Below are 27,265 nucleotides of genomic sequence, written 5' to 3'. Positions count from 1 at the left end.
GGACCGGCCCCAGGGACATGGGACCAGTGGCTTCACCTGACTTAGACGTGGACTGACTGGCTCTGATCACAGGTTGAGCTTGACCCTGGTTCCAGCCCGACTCTGAGTTCAGACTCCCGTGACCCAACCAGTCCTCTCAGAAGTGGGGTCGGACGAGGGACCCAGGCTGAGGGCGTGGATGTGCAGCCCAACCCCAGCCTCTGCCAGACACACAGCTCAAAGAGCATGCCCTGCATCCCCCACAGATGGAGTGTGGCCTTGCCCTGTTCCTGCAGAGCTGCCCGCAGAGGATCTGCCAACAAGGCCGAGAAACTCAAGGGTGTGTCCCGGGAGTGAGAGCGTGGGGCTTCCCCCACCCTGGGGGCTCCAGGTGTGAAGAGCACCCACCTGGTCTCATGTTCTAGGGCCTGGGGCAAGGGCATCTCTCCTGGTGAACCAACAGGAAGGTGGTTTGAGGAGAAAGAGTGGGGAAGGGGCCGGGGAGGGAGAGAAAAGGGAGATGGGCAGACCCCGACTGTGGCTTCAGCACCCTCAGTGCTCACCTCCTCCTCATAAAGGGCCATTCCTCGGGCTGCCCCGGTGGTCCCAGCACGCTTCATCTTAAAGGAGACAGAAAGGGAAGAGAACATTGTCTATGGGGCTCACCTCCCGACACAAGAAGGACCAGAAACCCTGCACGCCTCCATCAGCATCCAGAGCCATGAGGGTGGGTTCTCCAAGCTACTGAGGCTAGCTTTCTCCCTTACAGTGAAAATTTATATAACGCTAAACATTTGACAGACACTAACGCACAATAGCCTATGATGTATGCTGTATTACTATCTCTGTTTTACAGATGACGACACTGAGGGTCTGAGTGGTTAAGCCACTTGCCCAAGGTCACACAGCCAATAAGTTGCAAAGCATCCCCTACATAAAGCAGATAGGATTTCACCCACTCTGGTTGAAGTGATGCAGGGGTCTTGGGGTTTGGCCCACCAGCTGCTTTCCCCCCACCCCAATTATTTATTGATCCTGGTGTCCCTCATGTACAAGGTCCTTCTGTGGGACTCTAAGGCTCTGGGGGGACACAATGTGAAAACCACTGGTTAAATCCAGCTTCCCCACTTTAGAGATGAGGAAAACTGAGGTCTGGGGGGGAGGGGAGAGCTCTCACAAGACCCCTGACCTTGGCCGGGCATATGGGAGGAATCGGTGGTAGGAGGGTTAAAGGCAAAGAGCACAAGAAGATGACGAGCAGAGTTCTGCGGCCGCTGCCTGTCTGGCCATCTCCGTGCCTCTGGTGCTGGCTGCGTCCATCACAGCGAGAGGGGCAGACCGAGGAGCTGATGCTCCAGGGCGGGGCCTGGCCACTTCCTGACCAACTGGACTCTCTGAGTGAGGGAAGGAAGAAGGAGCCCGAGGAACCAGCTGCGGCAAAGACGCAGAGGAAACGCTTCCCTCCTAGGGTGTCTGCAATGATTTATTTGGAGCCTGGCATTCGGGGTAAATCCCTCCGTGCAGTTTTCCTTATGTGTCTCGTTCCTTCGCCTGTGCTATAAAAATATGGCGTGGCACACAGATAGTCCCTCCCCGGGCCGGCCATCTGCTGGGGGGATGCCGCAGGATTTCCCCTCCCGCTCCCCGTGGCTTCCCCGTGGGGAGCTGGCCCGATGGCCGGGGGGAGCAGGCGCACTGGTGGCTGCAGGAGAGCTGGGCTCTGGCTGGTGCCCAAGAGCATAGCCACGGACTCGTGGGGTGACCCTGGCGACCTGTTCCCCTCTCTGGGCCCAAGGTGGCCCATATGTAAAAAAGGGCAACTTAGATTATCTCTCAAATTGCAGAAGGCTGGTGCCCACCTACATCAACAATTTCAAGGAGAAATCTCCACAAATTGGAGTGTGGAAAGCTCTGATTTTAAAATCTCCAGTTGATTCTGAGGTGTAGGCCAATTGGAGAACCTCGATTTGGTCCTCGTTCTTTCTCAGAAGGCGAGTACCGCATCTAACAGGAACACTTCTAACGCTTTATATGCACTCACATTTAATCCTTAAAAGACCCCATCAGATCGGCACTACATTATCCCATTTTACAGATGAGAAAACAGAGGCCCAGAGAGGTTAAGTAATTTGCCTCAGGCTATACTGTATGTGGCAGAGCCAGGATTCAAACCCAGGGAGTCCGGCACCAGAGCCCATGCTCTTAAGCACCACACTATCCTGCCTCCTGTTCATCTGCGTGGGGCTCTGTGACCTCATGACTGACAGGTGGGTACGGCAGTATTCTTTCCCAGGAGAACAACGGTTAATTTTTGAGTGCTTATTATGTACTAGGTTCTGTGCTGATTATGTCTTGCACACAACCCTCCTATGAGGTGGGTACTATTATAACAGCCATTTTACAGACAAGCAAAACTGAGGCTCAGAATGGTTCAGTCCCTTGGCCAAGGCCAGGGAGCAGGGAAGTGGCCGAGTTGGACTCTGAACCCAGGCAGGCCACCCTGCCACACCACACTGCCTTTCCCAGTTTTACCAAAGAGGACCCTACATTCAGAGAAGTGATGCCAACACAGGGTTGGGAAGGGAAGGGCAGAGCCAGGATGCAGCCCCGATGTTCTGACCCAAAATCTCCACCCTCCCCTCGACAGCTACCGTCGTCCCTCTGCTGCTGCACCCTCCAGACCTATCTCCCCTTTGCAGGCCCAGAGAAGGCAGCACCTCCCAAACTCCTCTCCCGCCACGGAGCCCTCGGGGCAAAGCCATTCACCGGGATCACTCGCTCCAGACAGATGTTGAAATTCTTCCTCTGGTTGGGCTTCAGTTTCTTGAGCGAGAATCTGGTCTCACCAATAAACTCATTATGGCCAAATTTGTCCTCATCACAAACAGAGATCCTGTGGTCAACATAACAGATGGAGAGAGAAAGAAGAGCATTTATTAAGCTTCTACCATGTACCAAGAGCTGTGATTGATGCTGGCAAGGAATGTGGAATGTGAATAGGAGTATTTCAGTGTCCTATTATTGAGTACTGGCCAGGTACTTTTTATTTCCTCCTTGTTGAGGGATAATTTAGAAGCAGTAAGGTGCACAAATCTCAAGTTTATAGCCACTTAAATTTTTGCAAATTCATATACCCATGTAACCACAACCCGTCAAGATATAGAACATTCCAGCGTCCAGAAGACCCTCATGACCCCTCCTAGTCAATACCTCCCTCAAAGATAACCACTATCTTTGACCTCTGGCCCCATGGATCCATTGTCCTGTTTTTGACCTTCACATAAATGGAACTGGATGGTATACACTCTTTTACGTTTGGCTTATTTTGCTCAACATTATGTCTGTGAGACTCATCCACGTCTACAGTAATTTGTCCTTTTCACTGCTGTATAGTATTCCATTGCATCAAGAGACCATAATTATGCTACTGATGGGCATTTGGTTTTGACCTATTCCGAGTTTAGGGTTATTATAAATAAAGCTGCTATGGAACATTGATGTTCGCATCTTTTCTTATCCTCGTGCACATATTTCTACTGGGGATCTTCCCTGGAGTAGGATGTTGACTCACGGACTGTGCATAAGGTCAGCTTCAGTAGAAACTTCTAAATGTTTTTCCAAAGTGGTTCTGCAGGTTATACTCACACCAGCGGTTTACGCAAGTTCCGGTTGCTCTTCATTCTCCCTAAATTTGATTTAGCCAGCCTTTAGTCTTAGCCTTTCTGAGTGGCAATAGCATGTCCTTGAAGTGTTAATTTCCATTTCCCTGATGATTAGTGGAGTCTCCTTTTTATAAACTTTATGGCCATTTGAGCATCATCTTTTGCAAAACTGGTCTAGGAACTTACCTGACTTCTTCTCAATTAATTTTTCTTCCCCTAAAACATCTGAGTTTCCCACTTTATTTTTTTCAGATTGGTGCCAGAGCTAACATCTGTTGCCAATATTTCTTTATTTTTTTTCTTCTCCCCAAAGCCCCCCAGTACATAGTGTATATTCTAGTTGTGGGTCCCTCTAGTTGTGCTACGTGGGGTGCCATGTCAGCATAGCCTGATGAGTGGCGCCATGTCCGTGCCCAGGATCTGAACTGGCGAAACCCTGGGCTGCCACAACACAGCGCACGGACTTAACCACTCGGCCCCGGGGCTGGCCCCTGAGTTTCCCACTTTAGAGAGGAAGCTGGGGCCCAGAGAGGTTGAATAATTTTTCCCCAGTAAGAGGCAGAATAAGGATTTGGGTCCGGGTGTCCTTGAATCCTAAAACACCGTATTGTCCTTCGTCACTGACATTGCAGAGCACTGAGTAGACCAGAGGCAGACAGGGCAGGTCCCGAGAAAGGTCCCTCAGGAGGCCAGAAGGACCGGTCAAGGCACGACTGACCCTGACATATGCAAAGGGGAAGAAAGGACTTGTACCCCCAAGGCATGGGAGGCCGTCTGGGGGACTAATGGCACCTCACTCCTCAGCCATCAACATTTGTTGAACAATGGTGAAAGTTCCAGAAGGGCCAGAACACCCTTGGGGCTGAGCCCACCCTGCAGAGACTGGAGAAAGAAGTTGTCTGCACCCCACAGATGGGGGTGGAACCCACGCCGTCCTTCTGCAGGGCAAAGTGTCTCCAATGACTTAAGGATCATCACTGGTTTTGATATGGTAGTGATGCTTCTAGGATTAAATCTCAAAGACAGAGAACTTTTTCAAGGGTGGCCCCGGGAGCTGCGCGTGTCTCGGTCTGCCCGGCCTCAGTCCCCGCTCTGCCCAGCTGCCCTGTAGTTACCTAAGTGTCTTCCTCTGCATGTCCTCATCCGTGATGCCGTGATAGACGAGAGTCTCATTCCAGACAGGGTTCCGGGTGTTCCGCAGGGTTTTCGTACGAAGCTTGTTGGACTACAGCCAGAGAGACAGACGGACAGACACCCGCCTCGGTGGGGAGCCAGCCCTGCAGCCCTGTCTTTTGGGCTGATTTGGGGTAGATGGGTAAATTAGGGGTCCACTCCCCTCAGAAGTGTCCAGGGCTGAGTTTCTCCCAAATGCATGGTCTCAACAAGTGGGGGACACCCTCTAGGGTGACAGCTACTGCCATCACCAATGCAGGACACTGGGCCACCCCTCCCTCCACGCACTGGGCTCTCTCTCTGAACTTTCCACTAAGATTAGAAAGCAGAGCCATCTTCCTTTGAGAACAAAAATATCATTTACAGGCCAGGAAGGCAGAAATAAGAGCACCCACTCCTGGGCAGTGAAGGGACAATTTCTGGGGGTGTTGGGATGGTTCCTTCTGTTTCCCCAAATAGCATCCTCCATGCCTGAAATTCCTTAGAGGGGACCAAGTTTTTCATTTTACTCTAAGAGAGAATGCTAGAAATGCACTAGACTCAGAAGAGGTGGCCTGGTGACAAATCTAATTCATACTAACATGTAAATGACTCATTGGACTCTTTGACAAAGCAAGTTTGCATTTAGAGGGGAGCAAAGCAGAGAGTCTCAAGGAGAAGCAGACGGCACTGGGGATTTAGAAGGAGCCGTGGGCAAGCCCTTCAGTTTAGCCATGACCAGGCGAGGGCCTGTCTGCCCTCGATCCAAAGAAAGAAAGAAAGCGTGCATGCGCATGCACACACGGGTGTCCTCCTTCAGGGGGCACTTGATACTTGTAGAGATTTTTAACGGTGTTTTCCCGAGCTCACGGAACCAAGTGTGTGGTCACCCTTGTTTCTAAGACATTCACGTCCAGTTAACACAACGCAAAAAATAAAACCCAAAAAAGGCAGCTCCCTTCCCAGCTGTGTGCTCTGAGTGGGTCAATCCAGAGAGGAGAGTGAACCCCTCTTCCCCTCGTCCCCCTGCCCCCGAGCCCAGTGGTGATCTGCAGGCCAGCAGGAAGCAGAGGGAAAGGAGGGCGGGACGTGGGAACATTCTCTCTCAGTGACAGAACTTATCTCCAGCGCTCAGCCCTAAAGCCTGGAGAGAGCCCTTCGTTTCTACTGAGACACGAGGAGTGTCTGGTTGGGACGTAAACGGGGGGGAGGAGGACCGTGGTCAGCCCTGGGGAGCCACTGAGGGTATTTGAGCAGGTGGAGGATGCAATTAGGGCGATTGCCTCCCTCCTGCCTTTGGCAGCGGCCCAGATGTCAGTTTTCTGGGTTGGAGAAAGGAGCAGAGCCCCGGCCCCTTGACGGAGAACCACTCCTGGCCCACCCCGCACTCCACCTCCGCTCAGGGAGGAGGGGCTTGGGGGCAGATAGGGCTATTTTAGGCTCTGAGCTGGGAACCTTGCCTAGAGGCCATCCAGGCCATATGGTACCTTGCTGGCTCCCGGGAGGAGGTGCAGCTTGACATAGGGATCGGCCAAGCCGTTGGAATCCATAGGCTTCAGTCCCTGCAAGAGAAAAGGCAAGGGCATGAGGGCCCCGGGAGGGCCGGGTGCTCAGCTGTCACAGGCAAAGGGGCACAGCCCCTGGCACCTGTCCTGCTCATTGGGACACCCTCTGTGCTTCCTCCTCCAAAGAGAAGGGAAATGCAGTATTGTGCATCAGGCAGACAGGGTTTAAAGTCTGGCCATGTCACTTGCTGGCTGTGTGACCTTAGGTAAGTTTCTTCACCTCTCTGAGCCTCATGTTCCTCACCTGTCAAACGGGATGAGAACAGTACCCGCTTCGAGGAGTGGTGAGACTGAAACATGATTTCGCCTGTTAAGTGCGTGGCACAGTGCCTGGCTCAGAGCGAGCGCTCCATCAAGGTTGGACTGTCATTGCTGAGGTGGGAGGAGCTGCGTCAGAATAGGAAGGGTGGGAGAGGATGGGAGCCAAGGGAAAGGAGGCCTCACTCTGAGACCTCAGCGTCTCCATCTGTGTGATGGGGATCAGTCAGTTCCCGGCCCCTCAGATGGCTGAGATGAGCTCAAATGGACCCCGTAGGGGAGGGGAGTTTGTCCGGGGTGGGAGCTAAGTGGGGCTTGTTAACAGGAGCAACTCCAGAATTCCCGAGGCTCAGATATACCCTGCCCACCCCCTACGCCCCGGGCGAGGCAGGGGTCCCGCCTTGGGCTCCCACTGTCCCCTCTCACAGCGCTAATCCCGGATCCCACATGTTGTGTCCTGTGGCCGCTGGGGGCCTCAGTTTCCTCATCTGTTCAATGGGGCCCATGCAGCCCTGCTTCTTGGGGTTCTCGGAGGATTAAGCGAGATCGCAGCTGTGAAGGCTGAGCTCTGACCTGGCACAAGGAGAGTGAACGATGTTTCTACCGCTGGGCGGAAGAGGAGCCACAAGATGGGGGGCAAAGGAGGGAGCTGGCAGGGGAGGCTAGTGGGTAAGGGTACAGGCTTTTGAGTCGGACTATATGGGTTCAAGTCCCAGCTGCACCACTTCCTCGATGTGTGGTGCAGTCACTCAATGGCTCCGTGCCTCAGTTTCCCCATGTGTAAAATGGGAACGATGATAGAACCTTCCTCATAGGTTGTTGTGAAGATTAAATGGGACAAAATAGTCTGTAGAAAGTTCTAGAGGGTGTATAACAGTCAGGAAATGCTCCGGTCCCCAATTTCCCCAATGACAGTCCACGTGGGCAGGGCCTGCTCTGGCTCACGCTGCATCCCAGGGTCTGGGGTGGGGCCTTGGACGGACCAGGCATTGATAGATGGTTCTGGAATGAACGTTTGGATTGTGAGGTTGCCAATGGGCGGACACCGCGTCTTTACACATTTTGAATGTCCCTGGGCGGGGACCACTCGCTTGGTTTATCAGTTACTAGGACTCCCTAATGTCTCTCACCCAGCCCACTTTTCTGTCTCTGTTACCAGCCCCACCCGCGAGCACTGAGCTTTCCGTACCCTGTCCCCGGGGGCTAATGGGGTCCTTTCCCCTGTTCCTGGAGCTGGAGGAGGAGACCATGTGAAGGAGTGGTTAGCGCGCAGAGCGAGACTGTTCCACTGGACGCAGACCCAGCTCTCGCTCTCTGAGCCTCAGCTTTCCCCTCTGTACAGCGGAGCTAACAGTGACCCCGACCTCAGAGGGTCCCGTGAAGACGGCACAGGACAGCGTGTGGCCCACTCCCTGTGTTCTAGGGGGGCGGGAAATGCGTCTAAGCGCTCGCCACAGTGATACACACACACAGCAGGTGCACAATAAATGCTCACTGAAGAAGTGACGGGGCCAGGAGGTGTCTTGATCTGGGAGTTGTGTTACACATTTTACGCCTCATTTATCATCCAAACGGGGACATTTTATGAGTGGCAGGGGGAGCTCTTAATTATTCCAGCAAGGCAACAGGCACGGCTGGGGACTGTCCTGGGCAAGCTGGCACCTGGGGCCACCTCACTTTTAATACAGTCATCCTTGTGGGAGAGGCACTCTTATTATCCTCAGTTTACAAATGGGCATACTGAGGCACAGAGAGGTGAAGCAGCTTCCCCCAGGTCACACAGCTGGGAGCAGCGGAGCTGGTCTTTGAACCCAGGAAGTCTGGTTCCTGAGTCTTGGATGTTCTTCTACAGGGACCAGACTTGGGGTGTGGGGACTCCTAGTCCGTTACTTCCTGGGATTGCACTGGCATCATCCAGCTTTCCTGGGGGTCTGCAGTTGAGCCGGCTCAGTCCCCCGGAGGCTGCAGTGTGGAGACGCCCTTCCACCCGGGTGTGCCTTTCCCGCCCCTCGGACGCCCACGTTAGTGTCCCTGTGTCTGCAACAACAGGCCGCGCTCCGGCTCCACAGCCACATCAGCAGAAGGAGCCTTTCGGAGGGCATGTCGCTGTCAGTCAGGCTGTCACTGCCTCCCGGCGGCACCTCTGTGGTCCCCTCCAGAGGCCGTGGACGGGGCTGGGCAGATCCCGGCTCTTGAAGCTGGCTGTCTCCACTCTCGGGAGGCAGCTGCAGTTAAGTGAAACCCCTGTGGGACCATCCCCCAAGGAAGTCCCCCCACAAAGGAATCAGCCGTGGCTAATTTTTTTTTTGAGGAAGATTAGCCCTGAGTTAACTTCTGCCAATCCTCCTCTTTCTTGCTGAGGAAGACTGGCCCTGAGCTAACATCCGTGCCCATCTTCCTCTACTTTATACGTGGGACACCTACCACAGCATGGCTTGCCAAGCAGTGCCATGTCTGCACCCGGGATCTGAACCAGCGAACCCCGGGCCGCCGAAGCAGAACATGCGCACTTAACTGCTGCACCCCTGGGCTGGCCCCCCGTGGCTAATTTTTGCCCTCTTCTCATCACTGTCACTGTCACAGATGGATAAAGCAACAGACAGGAGCTAGGCCTAGTCCCCCATGCCCTCCCTGAGTCCCTTAGTCATGCCAGAGAGCCTGAGTGGTCCCCAGCTCGGCCCCCGCACCCACCTTGGCCTTTATGATGGTGCAGTGCAGGGAGCTGTTGTCCTGGTCATAGAGAAGGCTGAACTCCAGGGCACCCAGGGTGGCTGAAGGAACAAAGAGAACATTCATTCAGTCATTCAACAAACATTTCCTGAACACTTATTGTGTGTGTCTGGGCTAGGCGTTGAGCCTACGGAGGAGAAGAGACTCAGTCCCTGCCCTGGACACCTCCTCCTGGTAGACGCTCCTCTTCTTTGGAGCCCTTAGCACATCTGCCATCAGTTAATCATTTGTGCAGTTGCCTAGCTAATGACTTCCCATCCTGCCGGATTGAGGGCCCCACCAGGGCAAGGGCTGTGACTGTCTTATTCACTGCTGTGAACCACTGGGCACAGGACCGGGAACAGAGTCAGTATTTGCAGAAGGAAAAAATGAGTCTTTGCATTTGCTGCCTGGAATGCTCTCCTTCTCGATCCTCACGTGGCTGACACCTTCTCATTATCTATGTCTCAGCTTAAAGGTCACCTCCTCAGAGAAGCCGCCCTGATTGCTCCATCTAAAGCAGCCACCACCATGGTCAATCGCCCTATTTCACCTCCTTCGCGGTGCTCTATCTCTATTTGGAATGAACTCGTTGGCATGTTTCCTGTTTCTCTCCACCAGAATGGTGGTTCCATTAGATCAGCCACCCGGTGTGTCATTTTTCTGCCGTGGGATCCCCAGCCCGAAGACTAGTTTGGGCGCCTAGTAGACGCTCAGTAAATCCTTGTCAACTATAGAGATGAGTGAGTGAGTGAGGAGTAGAGAGTTGAACACGGAGGCGGCTTGTGATAAAGCACCGGGGACGGCTCATCACAGGGACAGACACGGGCCGGGGGGGTCATCCAGGCTTGGCAGGTCAGCAAAGACACTTAAGGCAGATGGAAGGAGCCATGGGTGCTGTTCCGGGTGGAAGGACCAGGATGCAGAAAGGCAGGACAGAGATGGTGCATTTCCAGAGCAGAAACAGCCCATGGCTGATGGCGGGGAGGACCCCTTAGGCTCCTCTCCCCGAGACTGCAGGCCCGGGACCCGTGAGGAGCACAGAGGACAGAGCGGACAGCTGTTCTCACCCGGGTCTGGCCTCTGATCTGCTACAGCCCCTCCACTCACTGGCCGTGCGAGCCTGGACAAGTTCCTGCGCCTCTCCGCGCCCCGCCTCCCTCTCTGTGACACCTGAATGCTAAAAGCAGTGAGCCCAGGCCCCCTGGGACGAATAAATGATCTCATGCACACGACACACTCAGAAAGGCACCCGGCACAAAATAAGTGCTCAACAAGCCCTGACTATTATGACTTCTGTTGTGCGCACCACATCTTCATAATTCCGCAGGCGTGTTTAGCACCATAGAGTAAGACAGATTTCCACGATTAATTATGACACACTTTACAGCGGTACCTCAATTTACCCTCCCCTCAGCCCTGCGTGAGAGGCCGGACTCGCTTCCCATTTTACAACGAGGAGAGGTGACAGGACGGGCCAAACTCATGCCACTGTTTACAGCCACTGGTTCATGTCTTCTGAGCGGGTCCAGTCTTTCTGCCTGACCAGGAGCTCCCGGAACGTCCCCCCAACCCCACAACACGCATCGGGTCCAGACACTTGCCCATCCCTGCTCCCTCCAGCTCATGAAGCCCCCCGAGCTGTCCCCTGCTGCCCCCAGCCACACCCAGGAGAAGAGCCACTGCTGTGTGTGTGCGTGCGCGTGTGTGTCCCTAGGACTCGGGGTCCCAGGGGAGGGGCACGAGCGGGCACTTTGTAAATCATTGAATTGATGGACACAAGAGGAAATGTCCAGGAATTTTTAAATCATGGTTAAAAAAATTACTTTCAGAAGATACATGTTAAAGAGTTTTGGAAATTATTAAAACACACATATGCATCCCTGAGAGTGGAATTGCTGGGTCATACGATAATTCCGTTTGACTTGTTGAGGAACCGCCAGAATGCACATGACGAATGTAGTTTTATCCTCTTTAAAATGATTTAAATGGTAGCTCTGATGTTTTGTGTATTTTACCACAATAAAAAAATATATACAGCACCTCATCTTCAGAGAGCTGATGTCCTTTGTGAATTTAGTAACACAGATTTGTATTTTAATAATTGGCTAATACATAGATAAGGTTTGGCATTTTGGGAGCCCCGGGGTGTACTGGCCTGTCCCCGAGCCACTCCTGATTTCCCGAGGTGGCTTTTCCCAGACACCCCTCCATGAAGCGCCACCTACTTGCTTCATCCGAATCGTAGCTGTCGGCTTCTTCCTCCTCCTCCTCCGGGGCTGGGGGCTGGCGGGCAGGGGATGCGGCGGGCTGGACGACAGCGGCAGACGCTTGGGAATAGGTGCCCGGTGGGTGGCCCGTCCGGTCCTCCCTGGTTGCAACTGCAGGGTAGCCGCCAGCTGCCCCCGTCCTCTCCTCCCGGGGTGGGGCAGGGGCCCCGGGATAGCCGGGGTCGCTCGGAGCCACCTCTGCAGGGGAGACGGGGAGAGGGCAGGAAAGCAGCAGCTGAGTCCCTGTGTCCTACTGCTACAGCACTACCCGAGTGATGAGAGCCTACTGTGTGCCAGGCTCCCATCGAGCCTTGCCCACAGCCCTGCAATGGAGGAGCGCCACTCCCAGGCGATGGGGGGGGGCCACGGCATGCCATCACTCTTCTCAGAATGTTGCCCTTGTCAAAGCCACCTAGGGAAGCTGGCAAAAATGCAGGCTCCCGGGGTTCCCCCCAGAACCAGTAGGCCGTGTGGTGGGGCCTTGGAATCTGTATTTTATAACAAGTCGCAAGAGCTGATCTGGATGCGGGCAAAACAGACCTCACGGTGGGAAGGATCGGTGGGGCCGGCTCTTCAGCCTGGCAGCCTGGGTCTGAGTCACAGCTGTGTGACCTGCGGCAAGTTAACGTCTGTGAGCTCAGTTTCCTCGTCTACAAAATGGGAATTCTGACACCTGAACATGCTCAAATACTAGTTCCATTACTTTTAAAATTATCTAGTATGTGTATCGCACTTACAACAGTGCCCCGTGTGTCAGAAAGCAACACACAGGTTGCAGCTTGGTGACTGCTGGTGATGGTACATATACATTCTGTGTAATACTCACTGTCACTTAGTGTGGACTGAATACGTTCCAGGCCATGTGCTAAGGTTTTGTACGTATTAGTTTGTTTAATCCTCCCAACAACCCTGAGAGGTAGGTTCTATATTATTCCCATTTTAAAGATAAGGAAACTGAGGTTCAGAGAGTGAAGTGACTGGCCCATGGTCACACAGCGAGGAAGTGAAGGAGCAGCGTGTGCTCCTAACTACTCCCCGTGTTGTGGTTTTCCAGCTCTCTGGTCTGGTATGGGCTATCCAGAGGTTTGGAATCAGAGGGGCCCCTGAGAGCTCATCACACAGGTCTCAGGGTGCAGACCGGGCGGAGGTCGGGCAGCCCCCCGCTCTGTCATGGGGAAGCAGGGGAGAGGCGGCCACTCAGGCAGGCATGCGGAGAAGTGTACGCTTGCCTGGTCTCTGGTCGGGAAGACGTCCTGCTGGCCCAGGGCTGGGTCTGCTGCCTCCTGGGGGCCCTGAGGGGGGAAGAGAGAGAAAGGAGGATGAAGCAGAGAAGGTGGCAGCATTTGGGGTTCGCCCTCACCCCCCCCCTTTCCTGGGCTTGAACACAGGCCTGGCACAGCAGGTGATGGGCAGAGGCATCCAGGGCTGCAGGAATGGCCCCACTGGGGAATTCTGGGGTCAGAAAGGCCCCAAAGCTTCCTTCCTGGGCCCCAGCTGCCTCCTGTGTGGAATGGGAGTGGTGGCCCCCGTTCTCTGTGTTTCACTGGCTGCCATGATGTTGATGAGCAAACAGAGTGAGACTTGCTTGCGAGGTGAGGGCAAGGTTACACTCTGAGTCCACCACTGCTGTAGGGTCATTACCTGTCCAGGGGATTCTCTACATTTCCCGAGGGGCGGGGCGTGGGGGAGAGCCACAGGGATGGGGCACGAACTAAGGTCAACGACACAGTGAGAAAGTCTCTCCCGTTCCCATTGCCTTTCAACACTGATTCCATCACGGAGAAAGTCTGTTAGCGCTACTTGGTCTGTAACAATTCTTTACTCTTTGTGACTTTCCCTTTTGAACAAAAGAGAACAGGCCTCCGGCTCAGAACCCTCAGGAGGCCAGAGTGCCCAGAAATTCACTGCATTGTTTTATTTCCATTACATTAATTTTTTTTTTTTTAAGATTTTATTTTTTCCTTTTTCTCCCCAAAGCCCCCCCGGTACATAGTTGTGTATTCTTTGTTGTGGGTTCTTCTAGTTGTGGCATGTGGGACGCTGCCTCAGCGTGGTCTGATGAGCAGTGCCATGTCCGCGCCCAGGATTCGAACTAACGAAACACTGGGCCGCCTGCAGCGGAGCGCGCGAACTTAACCACTCGGCCACGGGGCCAGCCCCTCCATTACATTAATTTTTATTATTACTCCTGCAACAGGCTGAATCGTGTTTCCCAAAAGATGTTCAGGTCCTAACCCCCAGCATCTGTAAATGTGACCTTGTTTGGAAAGCGGGTCTTTGCAGATGACCAAGTTAAGCTGAGGTCATTAGGGTGGGCCCTAATTCAATAGGACTATGTCCTTATATGAAAAGGGGAAATTGGGACACAGAGAGAGACCTGCGTGGAAGGAAGACGCTGTGAAGACACAGGGAGAATGCCATCCACAAGCCAAGGAGGGCCGGAGGCCCCCAGGAGCTGGGAGGGGCCTGGCGCAGCATCTCCGTCACGGCCTCAGAAGGAGCTGACCCTGCCCTGCTTTGATTTCGGGCTTTCTGCCTCCAGAACCGAGAGACTATACATTTCTGTTATTTTAAGCTGCCCAGTTTGTGGTACGTTGTCACTGCAGCTCCAGCAAATGAATTCACTCTCTCTTTACGGCATGGAATACTGGTTTCCCGTGTATACCACGACTATAGGTTTTTTAAAAAATATCACATTTTTGACTGCACCAATTAGGCACTATCTCTACTGTTTTACACAAGCCGTGTTTGTTTAGATTGTCCCACGTTACTCATCTCTTTGGCCCCCCCCCCCCTTCTTCTGGAACCCCACACACCCTCTGGGAGCATTTGCCTCTTTACTAAAGTCCCACGTCCTTAAAATTTCCCTGATGAGTTTGTGACAGCAACTTGTCTCAGTTATGGTTTGAAAGTGAGTCAATTTGAAGAAAGATATTCAGGAAATAAGAGGGCAGGTGGCAGGAGCGTGTGGTAAAAACTGTGACAGTGCGGTGACGATGCCTGAGCTGGGACACACTGGGGAAGGAAGCGTGGTCACTTCTCGCATTGCCCGCCCCGCCCGGCTGCCCAGCCCAGAGGGCTCCCCAGCGTCAGGGCCTCAGGAGAGCTTGGGGTGTGGTGGTGGCTGCAGCTCTGCGGAAACCCCAGGGGCTCTACAAGCACAGCCAGGTGGTGTCGGGGTCACAGCTGAGTGACGGCCCGGGCGGGTGGGTGGCAGGTACCTGGCTGCCCAGGCTGAGGGGGCGCTGGGCTCTGCGTCGAGGCGGGGGCAGGTCTGGAGGCCTGGACTGAGTTGGCCCGTCTCAAACCTGCAGGGGGAGGGAGAGGAAACAGCCCGTCATGTCGCACACACACACAGAGGGAGCAGGAAGAAGCAGGGGACCGCTCAGCCGGCAGCAGGCAGGGCCCTCTGGATTTGAACTGAATGCGCCCCCGACACTCCCAGCTCTGTGAGACCCTCTTCTCCTCCCCCCGTGCGTTCTCTCTCTCCAATACTCAGACCCTCCAGCAAGTCACAGCCACACGGGTGCTGAAAGCACAGGTTCATGTGATGTTGCTTCCACCTGTGTGACCTTGCACAAATGACCTACCCTCTCTGGGCCTCAGCCTCCTCATCTGTTCAGTGGGGATAATAGTCCCACCCTCACAGGGTGGTGGAGGAGACACAACATACAATACAGGCCAAGTGCTCAGAACAGCACCTGGTTGCAGTTAACACTCCACTCTGTCAGGTGTTGATATTACTGTACTGTTACTAAGAGCCTCTGGGCTCCAGCTGCACGGGGACCCAGCTTTGCATCCCAGCTTTTCTTTTATAAGCTGTGTGACTTTGGACTGGTCATTCACCCTCTCTGAACCTCAGACGCCTCTTGGAGGCAACAACTCTACTCACTTGATAATAATGAGTTAACATTTATTTAATCTTACGATGTGCCAGGGCCTTTACATATAAGAATCTATTTAATGTCTACACCCCCAGAGGTGGGCGCTTTATTATCTCCACTTTACAAATGGGGAAACTAGGGTACAGAGGGTATGAGGGGCTCACCTACTGCCCCTTGGCTGGTCAGTGGCTGAGGCAGGGTTTGAACTCAGGCATTTGGTGGAGTCGACCTGAGAGCACTGGGTGCCACCACCTCCTGCAGAGCTGCTAGGGGACTGATGGGATGATGCACACGGCAGTTCCTGGCACACAGAAGGTGTGACATTCCTGGAACGAGGCGCCACCCTCTCTCATCTCACTGGGATGGATCCCACCTTTCCTGAATCCAGCCTTTTTCCCTGGAGAGAGGCTTGAATGCTAAGGACAGACAGCGCTTTGCCACCTCTGGCTGGGGGCTTACCAATCCCCAGGTCCCATCCCAGGGTCCTGCAGTGGCACTACTGTTTGCTCATTTGGGTCCTTGCTCATTCACTCACTCATTCATTCAACAAGTATTCATTGAATGTCTACCAGGTGCCAGTCCCTGTGCAAAGATGGAGAAAACACCACCTTCGTTCCTCCAGGAACGCATGGCCTGTCACCCAGGGCCAGTTTAGAGAACAAGAATAGCTGACATCCGCTGAGCGCTTCAGACGCATTCGGCCCTGAGCATCAGCTCATGCAACTCTCACAACGTGATGTCGCCTGTGGTAGTACGGTGCCCATTTGGCAGTTGAGGGACTGCAGGTTAAGTGTGCTCAAGGTCACACAGCCAGGAAGCCGTTAGGACCTCTGTCCAGGTCTATCTGACTCCAGAAGCCACGTCCTTAGCGATTATCCTGCTCCAGGAGGTGGACAGAGAGTAGGCGGCACGCGGCCCCACCGTGCGCCAGGCTCTGCTGAGCCCTTTACCAGCATTGGTCGCTTAAACCTTTAGAGCAGCCCAAGGAGATAAGAATGCTTACTGCTCTTATTTCCATTTTACACATAAATGGAAGCCCGGTGCCTTGAACTGTCAAATGGGAACACGCGGCTGGTAAGCGGCAGAGGTTGGACCTGACCCCACAGTCTTTGTTCTGGTGTTTGCGCACTTAGCGTTGGACTGGAATGACCAGGTATGTAAATAAGTAACATCGCAGGGGATGGGGGCAGAAGAGGCGACCTCCAGCTGGCGGATGGGGACAGCTTCATGAGGAGGTGGCCTTTGTGCTCGTCCTGGAAGATGCACAGAGTTGGGGTGTGCCAAAGGGAAAGGGACATTGATGCAGAAAAGACCTCTTAGTGGCATAAAGAAAAGTCAGAACAATTCTGGTTTATGCTGCGGCCCTCATTCCAGGTCGCAGACCTTGGAGAAGGGGGCGCTGGGGGCATCGGGATACCAAGTGGAAAATGCAGAGCTGAGCTGATCCTTGTCAAGGGGCCAGGACTGGAGTGGGAAGCCATCCTTGGCACTCCCGACGGGACTCTGGCTCTATTCTGGCTCCCCACTGAGGGCTGCCGGCGTGACTGATATTCCACGGCAAGGGTGTCTGGACTCCAGTAGATCAGGAAGGGGTGCAATCACGCCTCCTCAGATGGCAGAAGAGGGTGGCAGAGACACGTGTCTTGGAGCACCAGGCCCCTTTGACCAACCTCAGTGCCACCAGGATCTGAATGCCTATTACATGGCCATCTGTGTGCTGAGTGAGTGATATAAAAATATAAGATGGTGGCCCCTCCTCTGCTCAAAATCCTTCTGTGGCTCCCTAGCACCCTCGGGAAAAAGTCCAAACTCATTAATCTGTCTTTTCAGGCTCTAAGCAGTGGTTCTCAAGCTTCAGCCTTCACTGAGATCAGTCGAGGAGCTTGTTTAAGGAATGAGGAGTCTGGAGCCCTAACCCCAGGAATTCTGATTTACACGGTCTGGAATGGGGCAGAGGAAGCAAGAGTTTTAACCCGCACTAAGGCACGTGGATCTGCTGCTCCCCTGTCTTCGTGTTCCTGACGTTCGACCAGGAGAGAGATGCAGGCTGCAAGCTGTTGGAGTTACAGTGAGAAATGCAGACTAGGGACATGTGCTGGGACCCTGGGAGCTCAGAGGAGGGAGCGATGAACTCGGCCCAGGGTGGGGCAGGCAGATGCTGGAAGCTTCACAGATGAGAGGAACATTTATGCTGACTCCCAAGGGACAGAGGATCCAAACCTGGCTTAGGAATGTCATTTGGCTGTCATTTCCTTCAGGAGGCAAAAATAATACAGAGTCTAAAAGCACAGGCTTTGCTCTCCAAAAATTAACTCAAAATGGATCAAAGATCTAAATGTAAGAGCTAAAACTAGAAAATGCTTAAAAGAAAATATAGAGGGGAAACTCCATGACGTTGGCTTTGGCATGATATGATATACCAAAAGCACAGAAAACAAGAGAAAAAATAGATAAACTGGACTTGATCAAAATTTAAAATGTCTGTGCATCAAAGGACACAATCAACAGAGTGAAGGGCAACAGAATAGGAGAAAATATTTGGAAATCATATATCTGATGAGGAATTAATATCCAGAATATATAAAGAACTCCTGTAACTCAACAAGAAAGAAAATGAACAACCCCATTTCAAAATGGGCCAAGGGCTCAAACAGATATCTCTCCAAAGAAGATATACAAATGGCCAGTCAGCACGTAAAAAGATGCTCAATATCACTAATCGTTCCAGAAATGCAAATCAAAACCACAACGAGACACAGCTTCACGTCCATTAGGATGGTTCTATACAGACAGACAGAAAAAAACAAGTGTTGGTGAAGGTGTGGAGAAACTGGAACCCTTGTGTGTTGCTGGTGAGAATGTGAAAATGGTGAAGCTGATGTGGTAAACAGCATGGTGGTTCCTCAAAAAATTAAGCATAGAATTATGTGATCCAGCTGTTTCACTCCTAGGTATATACCCAAAAGAATTGACAGCAGGAACTCAAGTAGATATTGGTACACCCATGTTCATGGCAGCACTATTCACAATAGCCGAAAGTGGAAAGAGCCCAAATGTCCATCAGTGGATGAATGGATAAACGAAATGTGGGCTATGCCTACAACGGAATGTTATTCAGCCTTAAAAGGAGTAAAATTCTGACACACACTACAACACGGCAGAACCTCAGAAACCGTATGCTAAGTGAAACAAGCCAGCCACAAAAGCCCACATACTGTGTGATTCCATTTACATGAAACGTCTAGAACAAGCAAACCCTTAGAGATGGAAAGTCGATTAGTTGCAGGGGTGAAGGGGAGGGAGGTGCGGGGAGTCAGTGCTTAATGGGGACAAAGTTTCACTCTGGGGTGACGAAAGAGCTCTGGAGATGGATGGTGGGGACGGTTGCCCAACGATGTGAACATACTCAACGCCACTAAATTGCACACTTAAAAAAAGCTAAATGGTAAATTTTGTATTGTGTATATTTAGTCACAATAAAAAAAGATTTAAAAAAAGCATTGCCAATAAAAACTTCACTTCTGGGGGCCGGCCCCGTGGCCGAGTGGTTAAGTTTGCGCGCTGCGCTTTGGTGGCCCAGGGTTTCGCCAGTTCGAATCCTGGGTGTGGACATGGCACCGCTCATGAAGCCATGCTGAGGCAGCGTCCCACATGCCACAGCTGGAAGGACCCACCACTAAAGATACACAACTATGTAGCGGGGGGCTTTGGGAAGAAAAAGGAAAAAAAAAAAATCTGAAACCCCCCCCCCCCAAAAAACCCACAAAACTTCACCTCTGGAAGAGAAAAACAAAAAGCACAGGCTTTAGTGTTGGACAGACATGGGTTTAATTTCCATTTTAACCAGCTGTCAGCTGTGTGGCCTAGAGCAAGTGGCATCACTTCTCTGGGCTCAGTTTCTCCATCTCTAAAATGGGAATAAGAAAAGTCTTCGTACCTGCATTTTGGGGCTGTGATAAGAATTAAATGAGATAACGCGTGAAGAGCTGGGAACAGCATCTGGCACATAGTAAGCACTCAGTAAACATTCTCTGATGTGGTGGATCTGAGAAATTCATCTTTCTTTGCCCACCTGAGTCTTAGGTTCGTTAGAGGGCCTGGGCTGTCAATTCAGCACAGAGCATGTGCCTAGCTCTCTTGCCAAGAAGAAAAGGAACTGAGGTGCTAAGCCACGAACCCACTATCAAGGAAGAGAAGGCCAGAGGTCAACATGGGACTGAAATAGTCAGCCCGTCTAACTCAGGTCCGGTCTCATGCCCTCACTACGAAGAAATGAAGCTGCTCTGAGATCTCCCAAAAGGGGTCAAGGAGCAGAGATCTGCCCCGTCTAGTAACATCTCTTTCAAAGTCCGGGATTGAAGGACTCCCACTGGTGGGCACTCTTGCCACACCAATGCACCGTGAGTGAGGCCAGAGGTGCTGGGCACCCAGGGAGATGGGAGCACCTGTGAGGGACATCTGGCCGTACTGACCCCACCATCTTCACAGACCAGCAGAGGCCGCTTGTCAAGGGAAGAAAGAACTTGGATGGAGCTGTGAGAGGGCAGTGTTTTTACTTCGCTCAAAGCCGAGGGGCATTTCCCCCAGAGCTTTTGAGGAGGAGGGCAAAAACGTCATGTTGTTCTTACACATGGCGTTGGAGCGAGAAAAGGATATAAGCAAAACTGTGAGACAGAATTGTTTCCGATCCTGGCTTTCCTCTACCATAGACTAGAACCAGTATCTAAAACAGAATGTGGCACACAGTTGGTGCTCAATAAATACTGAAGGAACAAATGAATAAAAACACTGTCCTCTCCATTCCCGTTGATTCTCCTCATCCAGGAAGCCTGTCTGGATTTGCCCATCTCTCTCACCTGCTGGGCTCCGGCTGGAGTCACCGGCAGCCCCGCCGTGGCCCTGGTCCCAGCTCTCTGAGTCGCGGCTAGAAGAGCTCATTCGCGCCTCGGAGGCCCTGCGCACGGGAGGCCCATAGCTTCCTCGCCCAGGAGCCGAGGCCAGGTCGGGGCCTGGAAGGGAAAGTGTGAATTGAGTGCAAGAAGGGTAGCGGGGGAATGGACGGAAGGGACTCCTGTCCCAAAGTAGAAGAGAGTCGGCAGGACCCACCTGTCTTCTGGCCTGGGCCCTTCCTGTCTTCAGTGTCACCTGGAGAGAGAGAAAATGGGTGAGGGGCACTGTTCAACGGTTTCTGGAAAGCCATTACTCAAGGAGCTCACAAAGGGGCCACCCACCAGCCCCAAGAACTTTTTATTAATTAAAATCTCCCCTCCCAACCCCCAGTTAATGGAGTCCCCATTTACAGGCTCATGGTATTTCCTTTCATGCACAAACACATATGAGCACACACAGCCCTAAGAAAGAACAAACTGGGGTTGTCGGCTACAAATGGTTCTAGAATCTGCTTTGTTTGCTTAATTTGCTTTCCCCAGGATTCACTGAGCCGGCTCCAGCCTCAAGCCCTTTGCACACGATACGGGCCCGCTCTACCACTCTAGTCAGAGGTCTCCCCAAAGATCCCCTCCCCGTCAGCCCTTCTCTGGCCATTCTATCCCACATGGAGCCTCCAGTCACCATCTGTCCCCTTTACCTGCTGCATTTTCCTCTGGGCGCGTATCACTATCTCATATTATATTGTATGGGTATTTGCTGTTTGCTGAGCATGATTCCTCTACTAGAATTTTGGCTGCATGAGGGCAGGGATCTTGTCTGTTCCATTGACCCCTGTATCCCTCGGGCATAGAGCAGACCCTGGAACTCAATTGGTGTCGGGTAAATGTTTGCTAAAAGAATATTGAAAGCACTTATCTTGGACGTAATTCCAAAACTAGAAAGTACGTTTACACCATTCCATTTTAAAAGATGCTTACTATAGTATGGTGTGGATATATCATAATCCATTCAACAATTCCTTTATTTCTGAATATTTAGGTTTTTCCAGTGTTTTTGCTACCACAAATAATGATGCGACAAATATACTTATGCATGTATCTTTTCATGTTGGTACTTGTACTGCTGTTAGATATAGTCCCAGAGAGGAATCGCTGGATCAAATGGTATATACACTTCAAATTTTAATAAATCTGCCATATTACTCTCCAAAAGGCTGGCGGTGACTTATTGTCCTCCCCACAGACACAGAGTCCCCACTTCTGCACACACTCGCCAGCACCGCATCTTACTACCAATAAGTTCTTAGGTGTCACCATGCCACAGTGGTGATGTTACTTCTTCCTTGTGAGGTGCATGGGTGTTACGTCAACTACATTTTCAGAGTCATTTGTTTTGTCCAGAGTTTATCCAATAAGCTAATTCATACTGTTTACATGTGCATCTTTATGAGTCTGTACATAGATGATTAACATTACATAATATTAGCCAACCCTTACTAAGTACTTCACTCTGCAGATCAGTTTACATGTAGTATCTCATTTAATCCTCAAAATAACCCTACGAGTTATTAACTCCATTTTATAATGAGGAATGAATCTCAGAGAGGTTAGGCTACTTGCCCGAGCTCACAGGGCTAGTCAATGGCACAGCTAGAATTCAAATTCAGGCCCTCCTGGCCTCAGATGTCCAAGCTCTTGACAGATATGCTGCGCAATCTTCTTAGCCTAGAGAGAGTAACTCTTAACCAGAAAGAAGGATGCTCCAGTGGTGGAACAGGGGGCTCCTCAGGGACGCAGTGTGTATTGACAATTTGACGATTCTCTGCAAGGAGCAGAAATTGCTCAAGCCCTCTCAGGAGGAAAGCATTTGCTGGATGCCTTCTGAGTGCCAGGCATTGCACTGGGTACCTTGAGAAGTTATCTTATGGGAAATATGGTTGGGCACTTCAATTTCTGAGACCTTCAACTCTGATCTTCCTTTCAGAAGCACTGCCTGCGCTCAATGCCAGAACTGTCATTCAGACCTGATGATTTATCACTTAGTGTTAACGGAAATTATTGCGAGGATCTTATCTGGTCAGTCCCCATTCAATTAAAATGTGTTTTTATTGTGGTTGCTTTTTTTCTTTTTACTCTTTTGCCTCTCCCTTTTTATGATAAATTTAATAATTAATAATGACACTTGGATAATAGTGATAATATCTACAGTAGTGGGAATTTTCTTTTACTAATTTCCTTTCTATTCATCTTTCACTTTTAATTAGTTCAATTTCAGATTTGTCCATGATTGATAGAAGAAACATCAGGGGCCCCTAATCTCTCGTGGGTTCCATGTGTATTTTGGTTGTAGGAGTCTCTATCAGTTCCTAATTCTAGTTTCCACCTCCTCTGTACCTCTAAATACTCCATCAGGGATGACAACAAAGCCTTTTGGCAGCCTGGCATTGCTGGCGAGTTCCCTGTGCTGCCCTCTTGATAATGATTCATGGTGAGTTGTGAAGGGGCCGGAGATGTCCTAGACCCCAGGCCAGAGGCTGGCTGTCCACCAACTGGGTAGAAAAACAGATCTGACGATGTCAGGACGTCCTCCAGGTAGACCAGTTACCAAGATCTGTCCTTGGTCCTGAAAGAAGCTGTTTTGTCTTACCTCGCGTTGGAGCGCGGGCTGTGTGCTTGGGCTCGGGGACAGGCTGCTCAGGAGCGGCGGGCTCGCTGACGGGCTGCTGGGGCTTGGTCTTCTTTATAGGCATAGGCTGTGGGAGGACCTGTTTGGGGAAGCCCTTGAAGAACCACGCCCCAGAACGCTTCCACACCTGGGGGTGGAGACGTAGAGGATGAAGACATGCAGCCAAGCACTGTTGCCCCTGCCTCCGTGACTGCGGACTTGGAATTGTGCTCCCTGCCCACAGCACACTGGCACAATAGCCAGGACACTTTTCTTACCACTACACTGTCTTTTACAATTTTTATTTGATTTACACAATATCCCTGAACACTCAAGAGAGAGGGCCTGAGTATACGCATTTTCTTGATGGAGAAAGTTGAATATCAGAAAGGTTATGAACTGGTATAAGGTGGCATGGCCAAATTCACTCAAAAACTCAGGGACTTTTTCTGCCAGGGTTCACAGCTGAACTGGTTCCCTTTATACCAACCCTTTAAGACACATACCTGACCAGGTTCCCCAGACCCCAACTGCCACCCTGTCTCCCTGGTCCCAGAGAGGAAGGGAGAACTTGACAAAGACTGGAGGGCCTCCAGATGGGGCCAGTGCACTCACCTCTCTCTGCTCGATGCAGATTTTGCAGAGCCACACGGAATGCGGGCGGTTGTTGGAGGTCTCCACCCCACACTTGGTGCAGACATTCTAGGGACAAAACATAGTCCAGTGCACACTCACATAGGCCAGGCTCTGAGCTGCCAGTGAGCAGGAAAAGTGGCCGGGAAGGGTAGCAATGGAGATACATTCTGTGTTGGTGGATGTAAAGAGCTAGAATTCTCCTTGTCTCACCTCCCTCCCATGACAAAGGCCGGTTGGAATAGTTACAATTTGGGTCTTAATTTTCAATAACAAGAACTGGAATGACCCCCAAGCACTGGATGAAGGAATTCTCCAAGAGTCCCCGTGGGGTCTGAGTTTTCAGCACCCATACAGGGGAGATCATTGTCACGATTTTTTTAAGAGGAGAGGCCATATATCCATTTTGTTTACTAATTTATTTTTCTTCCTTTCCCAAATGAATCTGAGACAACTCAGACTACAGGTTCAACTCTTCAAGGAGAAGGAAGTTATGTGAGTAAATGCCACGGCTGTGTGATGCAGCATCACACTTTTGGCTGAGTTCCTGGAGTCAAGGCAGATAGGAAAGCCTACTAGGTGACAAAATTCTCACTATCTGGGTGCAACAGACAAGTTTTTTAGGAATAAACTCTCCCCAGTATCTCATTCTAAATAGATAAACTTTCCCCAATATTGCATTCTAAATGCTTGGACCACAAGCAGGAATTGCCAAGTGATGTTATGGACGTCTCCAGCTGGGTTGTTCCCTGAATTCCTTTCCTGGGAATTAGACAGACCAAGGATAGTCGTATCTCTGTCCTAGAATTGTTGAGGGCAGACAGCCTGAGGAGAGGGTACAGGGTGGAGAAGTACAGGGAGGCCCCTTCACAAATGAAGGCTCAAGAAGCCCGGTGGTCCTCACATGGCTGGAGAAGGGTTTTCTAAGTCACTCGCACTATAACCCAGGGTAAGAGAATGCTGGGTAAGCCTTCCACATACACAGAGGTGTAGACGCATGCCCAGCATGCTCTTTAGCCTGAGGCATAACTTGCTAAGCCACACCCAGGAGGCTTGCATGCTCAACTGTAACTCATGTCCTACTTCAAGCTCCCAAGTGCATCCTGGATAGAGCTGAGCTCCAAGAGGACAGAAGGGTCACAGTGACTCCCAGGGGAGGAACCAGGATCAGGGTACCTCGGAAGACAGCCAGGCATGGCAGCATCCCAGAAGGAATCACATTCTGGCAACTACTCTTCAGGATCCAAGCACCATCCCCAAGACCCAGGGACCCTCAGGGCTCAAGCCCAGGCCTGGCCCTTCTGCACGTGATGAGCAGGGAAGAGGAGGGCGCTGGTACCTTCTTGCAGTCCTCACACACTACGCAGGCAGAGCCCAGCATCCCCAGCTGTTCTCCACACAGTATGCAGCGGTTCACCCCGTCCCCAGCCACATTCTTCCTCATGTTCTCCAGACGGTCCACCAGGCGCCTGGAAGCAAAGACAGGGTAATAAGCACCTTATTACCAGGAAGCACCAGCATCTCCCACAGGATCAGGCTGACGGTCTTACCCTTCTTTGAGTCACGGACTCTTGAGCATCTAATGATGACTGTTGGACCCCTGCCCAGAAAGAGGCACATGCACATGACATTCTGATGCATTTTCAGATCACAGAACCCATATCCCATATCTCCCACCTATTCTGTTGACTGCAGATTAAGAACCTTATCTAGTCCTCTCTATCTCCTGTCACCTCCTCCAAGGAAACTGCCTCCTGGGCTCCAGATCTCCTCATCTAATTGTCTACATGATGTCTTCCCTTCGATGTCTTCACAGGCGTATCAAACTTGTGCTTTCAACTGAACTCCATCTCGGCTGCTCCCCATCCTCTAATGTACCTCCTCCTGTTCTCAAGAAATGGCACCAACTTGCTCAAACCAGGAATCTGGGGGTCTTCCTTGACCCCCTCCTCCCCGATAATCAGTGATCCAACCAAATTCTATTGCATCTTCCTCCCTAACATGTCTAGAATCCACCCATTTCTCTCCATCTTCAAGTCACCGTCATCTCCCCTAGGGGACCGTAGTAACCTCTTAATAATCTCCCTGCTTTCATTCACCGCCTTCTGTGATCTGTTCTCCCCACCACAGCCACGGTGCTATTCCTAAAACATAAATCTGATTATGCCACTCCCACTCCACTCTCTAAAACCTTTAATTGGTTCCCATTTCACGAGGTTTCCACACCCTATGTGATCTGACCCCAAGTGAAACCTTAAACCTCTTCTCCCTCTTGGTCTTTTTTGAGGAAGATTAGCCCTGAGCTAACTACTGCCAGTCCTCCTCTTTTTTGCTGAGGAAGACTGGCCCTGAGCTAACATCCGTGTCCATCTTCCCGTGCTTTATATGTGGGACGCCTACCACAGCATGGCTTGACAAGCGGTGCCATGTCCACACCTGGAACCTGAACCAGTGAACCCCGGGCCGCTGAAGGGGAACATGCGAACTTAACCGCTGCGCCACTGGGCCAGCCCCCTCCCTCTTGGTCTTGCTTTCAACGCTCTCCTTCAATGGTTCTCTCAGTGTACTCACCAGACCGTCAGCATCAGGCTCACCTGGGAACGTGTTAGAAACACACATCTTTGGGCCCCTGCCCCAGACTAACCGGATCAGAGTTTCTGAGGGTGGAGCCCAACAATCTATTTTAACGAGGCCTCCTGTGGATCCTGATGCACACGCAAGATCGAGAACCATTGCTCTGGTTACTCAGGTCTTGGAGTTCCAGTTCTATCTGCCTCAGTACTTTTGCACATTCTGCTCCTTGTGCTTGGAATACAGTCTCCACCCCAACACACGTATTTGTGATCTCTCTCACACACACACACATACGTACTTTACTGGCCAAGATTCCCCTCATGCTTCAAAATTCCAGCTGAATTATCACTTCCTCTTGGAAGCCTCTCTGACCGTCCATTTTATTTCTTCTAATAACAACCCTGTACTTCCGCACAGCGCTTGTCACATGTATAAGTAACTGTGAGATTATCCGCATTGACTACTTAGTTAATTGTGAGTCCATCTCTGGCTGCCCCTTGAACTATGGGGTCCTGGGTCAGGGACCTCGTCTGTCCCATTCCTTGCTATGTCCCTTGGCCCAGAGCGAGTGTTCACACATGATGGTTGAACCAATGAGTGAATGAATGAATGAATGAGGGCAGCCCACTTTCCACATTTGTATCCAGCCAGCGCAGGCTGACCTGAGCATCAAGTGACTTATGATGACAGCTTGTACTTATACAGCACTTACGATACGCCTGGCAGGGTACGAAGTGCTTTGCCTCCCAACCCTAGGAGGTAGACACTGCTATTTTATGCGTGAGGAAAGCAAGGCACAGAGAAGTTAAATGACTTGCCCAAGGTCACACAGCTAGAAAGTGGCAGAGACAAAATTAGAAGCCGGTTTCATGTGCATCACATCAGGGCTTCTCAAACTTCACATGCACACAGATCACGTGGCCATCTTGTCAAAATGCAGATTCTGAAACTCCAGGTCTGGAGGAGGGCTGGGGTTTCTAGAAAGCTCCCAGGTTCCCAAGTGCTCCCGCATGATGCCACTGGTC

General features: G+C 51.5%; 1 protein-coding gene across 1 annotated transcript in view; it reads right to left on the bottom strand.

The window, feature by feature from the left end:
- The window catches only part of RPH3A (rabphilin 3A), a 59,649-nt gene that overhangs the window by 5,578 nt on the left and 26,806 nt on the right, over nucleotides 1–27,265 (bottom strand). Inside the window, exons 4-16 of the mRNA XM_046641282.1 lie at nucleotides 25,006–25,135; nucleotides 23,649–23,735; nucleotides 23,016–23,181; nucleotides 20,586–20,624; nucleotides 20,336–20,488; nucleotides 14,817–14,903; nucleotides 12,825–12,887; nucleotides 11,554–11,793; nucleotides 9,308–9,387; nucleotides 6,281–6,355; nucleotides 4,757–4,866; nucleotides 2,746–2,872; nucleotides 543–599 (exon numbers count right to left, since the gene is read on the bottom strand). Of these exons, the coding sequence (XP_046497238.1) occupies nucleotides 543–599; nucleotides 2,746–2,872; nucleotides 4,757–4,866; nucleotides 6,281–6,355; nucleotides 9,308–9,387; nucleotides 11,554–11,793; nucleotides 12,825–12,887; nucleotides 14,817–14,903; nucleotides 20,336–20,488; nucleotides 20,586–20,624; nucleotides 23,016–23,181; nucleotides 23,649–23,735; nucleotides 25,006–25,135 (1,414 nt within the window). The remainder of the gene's footprint in view (nucleotides 1–542; nucleotides 600–2,745; nucleotides 2,873–4,756; nucleotides 4,867–6,280; nucleotides 6,356–9,307; nucleotides 9,388–11,553; nucleotides 11,794–12,824; nucleotides 12,888–14,816; nucleotides 14,904–20,335; nucleotides 20,489–20,585; nucleotides 20,625–23,015; nucleotides 23,182–23,648; nucleotides 23,736–25,005; nucleotides 25,136–27,265) is intronic.

Source organism: Equus quagga, chromosome 15 (assembly GCF_021613505.1).
Source record: "Equus quagga isolate Etosha38 chromosome 15, UCLA_HA_Equagga_1.0, whole genome shotgun sequence".
In the NCBI taxonomy this organism is placed as follows: Eukaryota; Metazoa; Chordata; class Mammalia; order Perissodactyla; family Equidae; genus Equus; species Equus quagga.
Note: the sequence above shows the minus strand (reverse complement) of the source record. Positions and strands in the feature narration are given on the sequence as shown.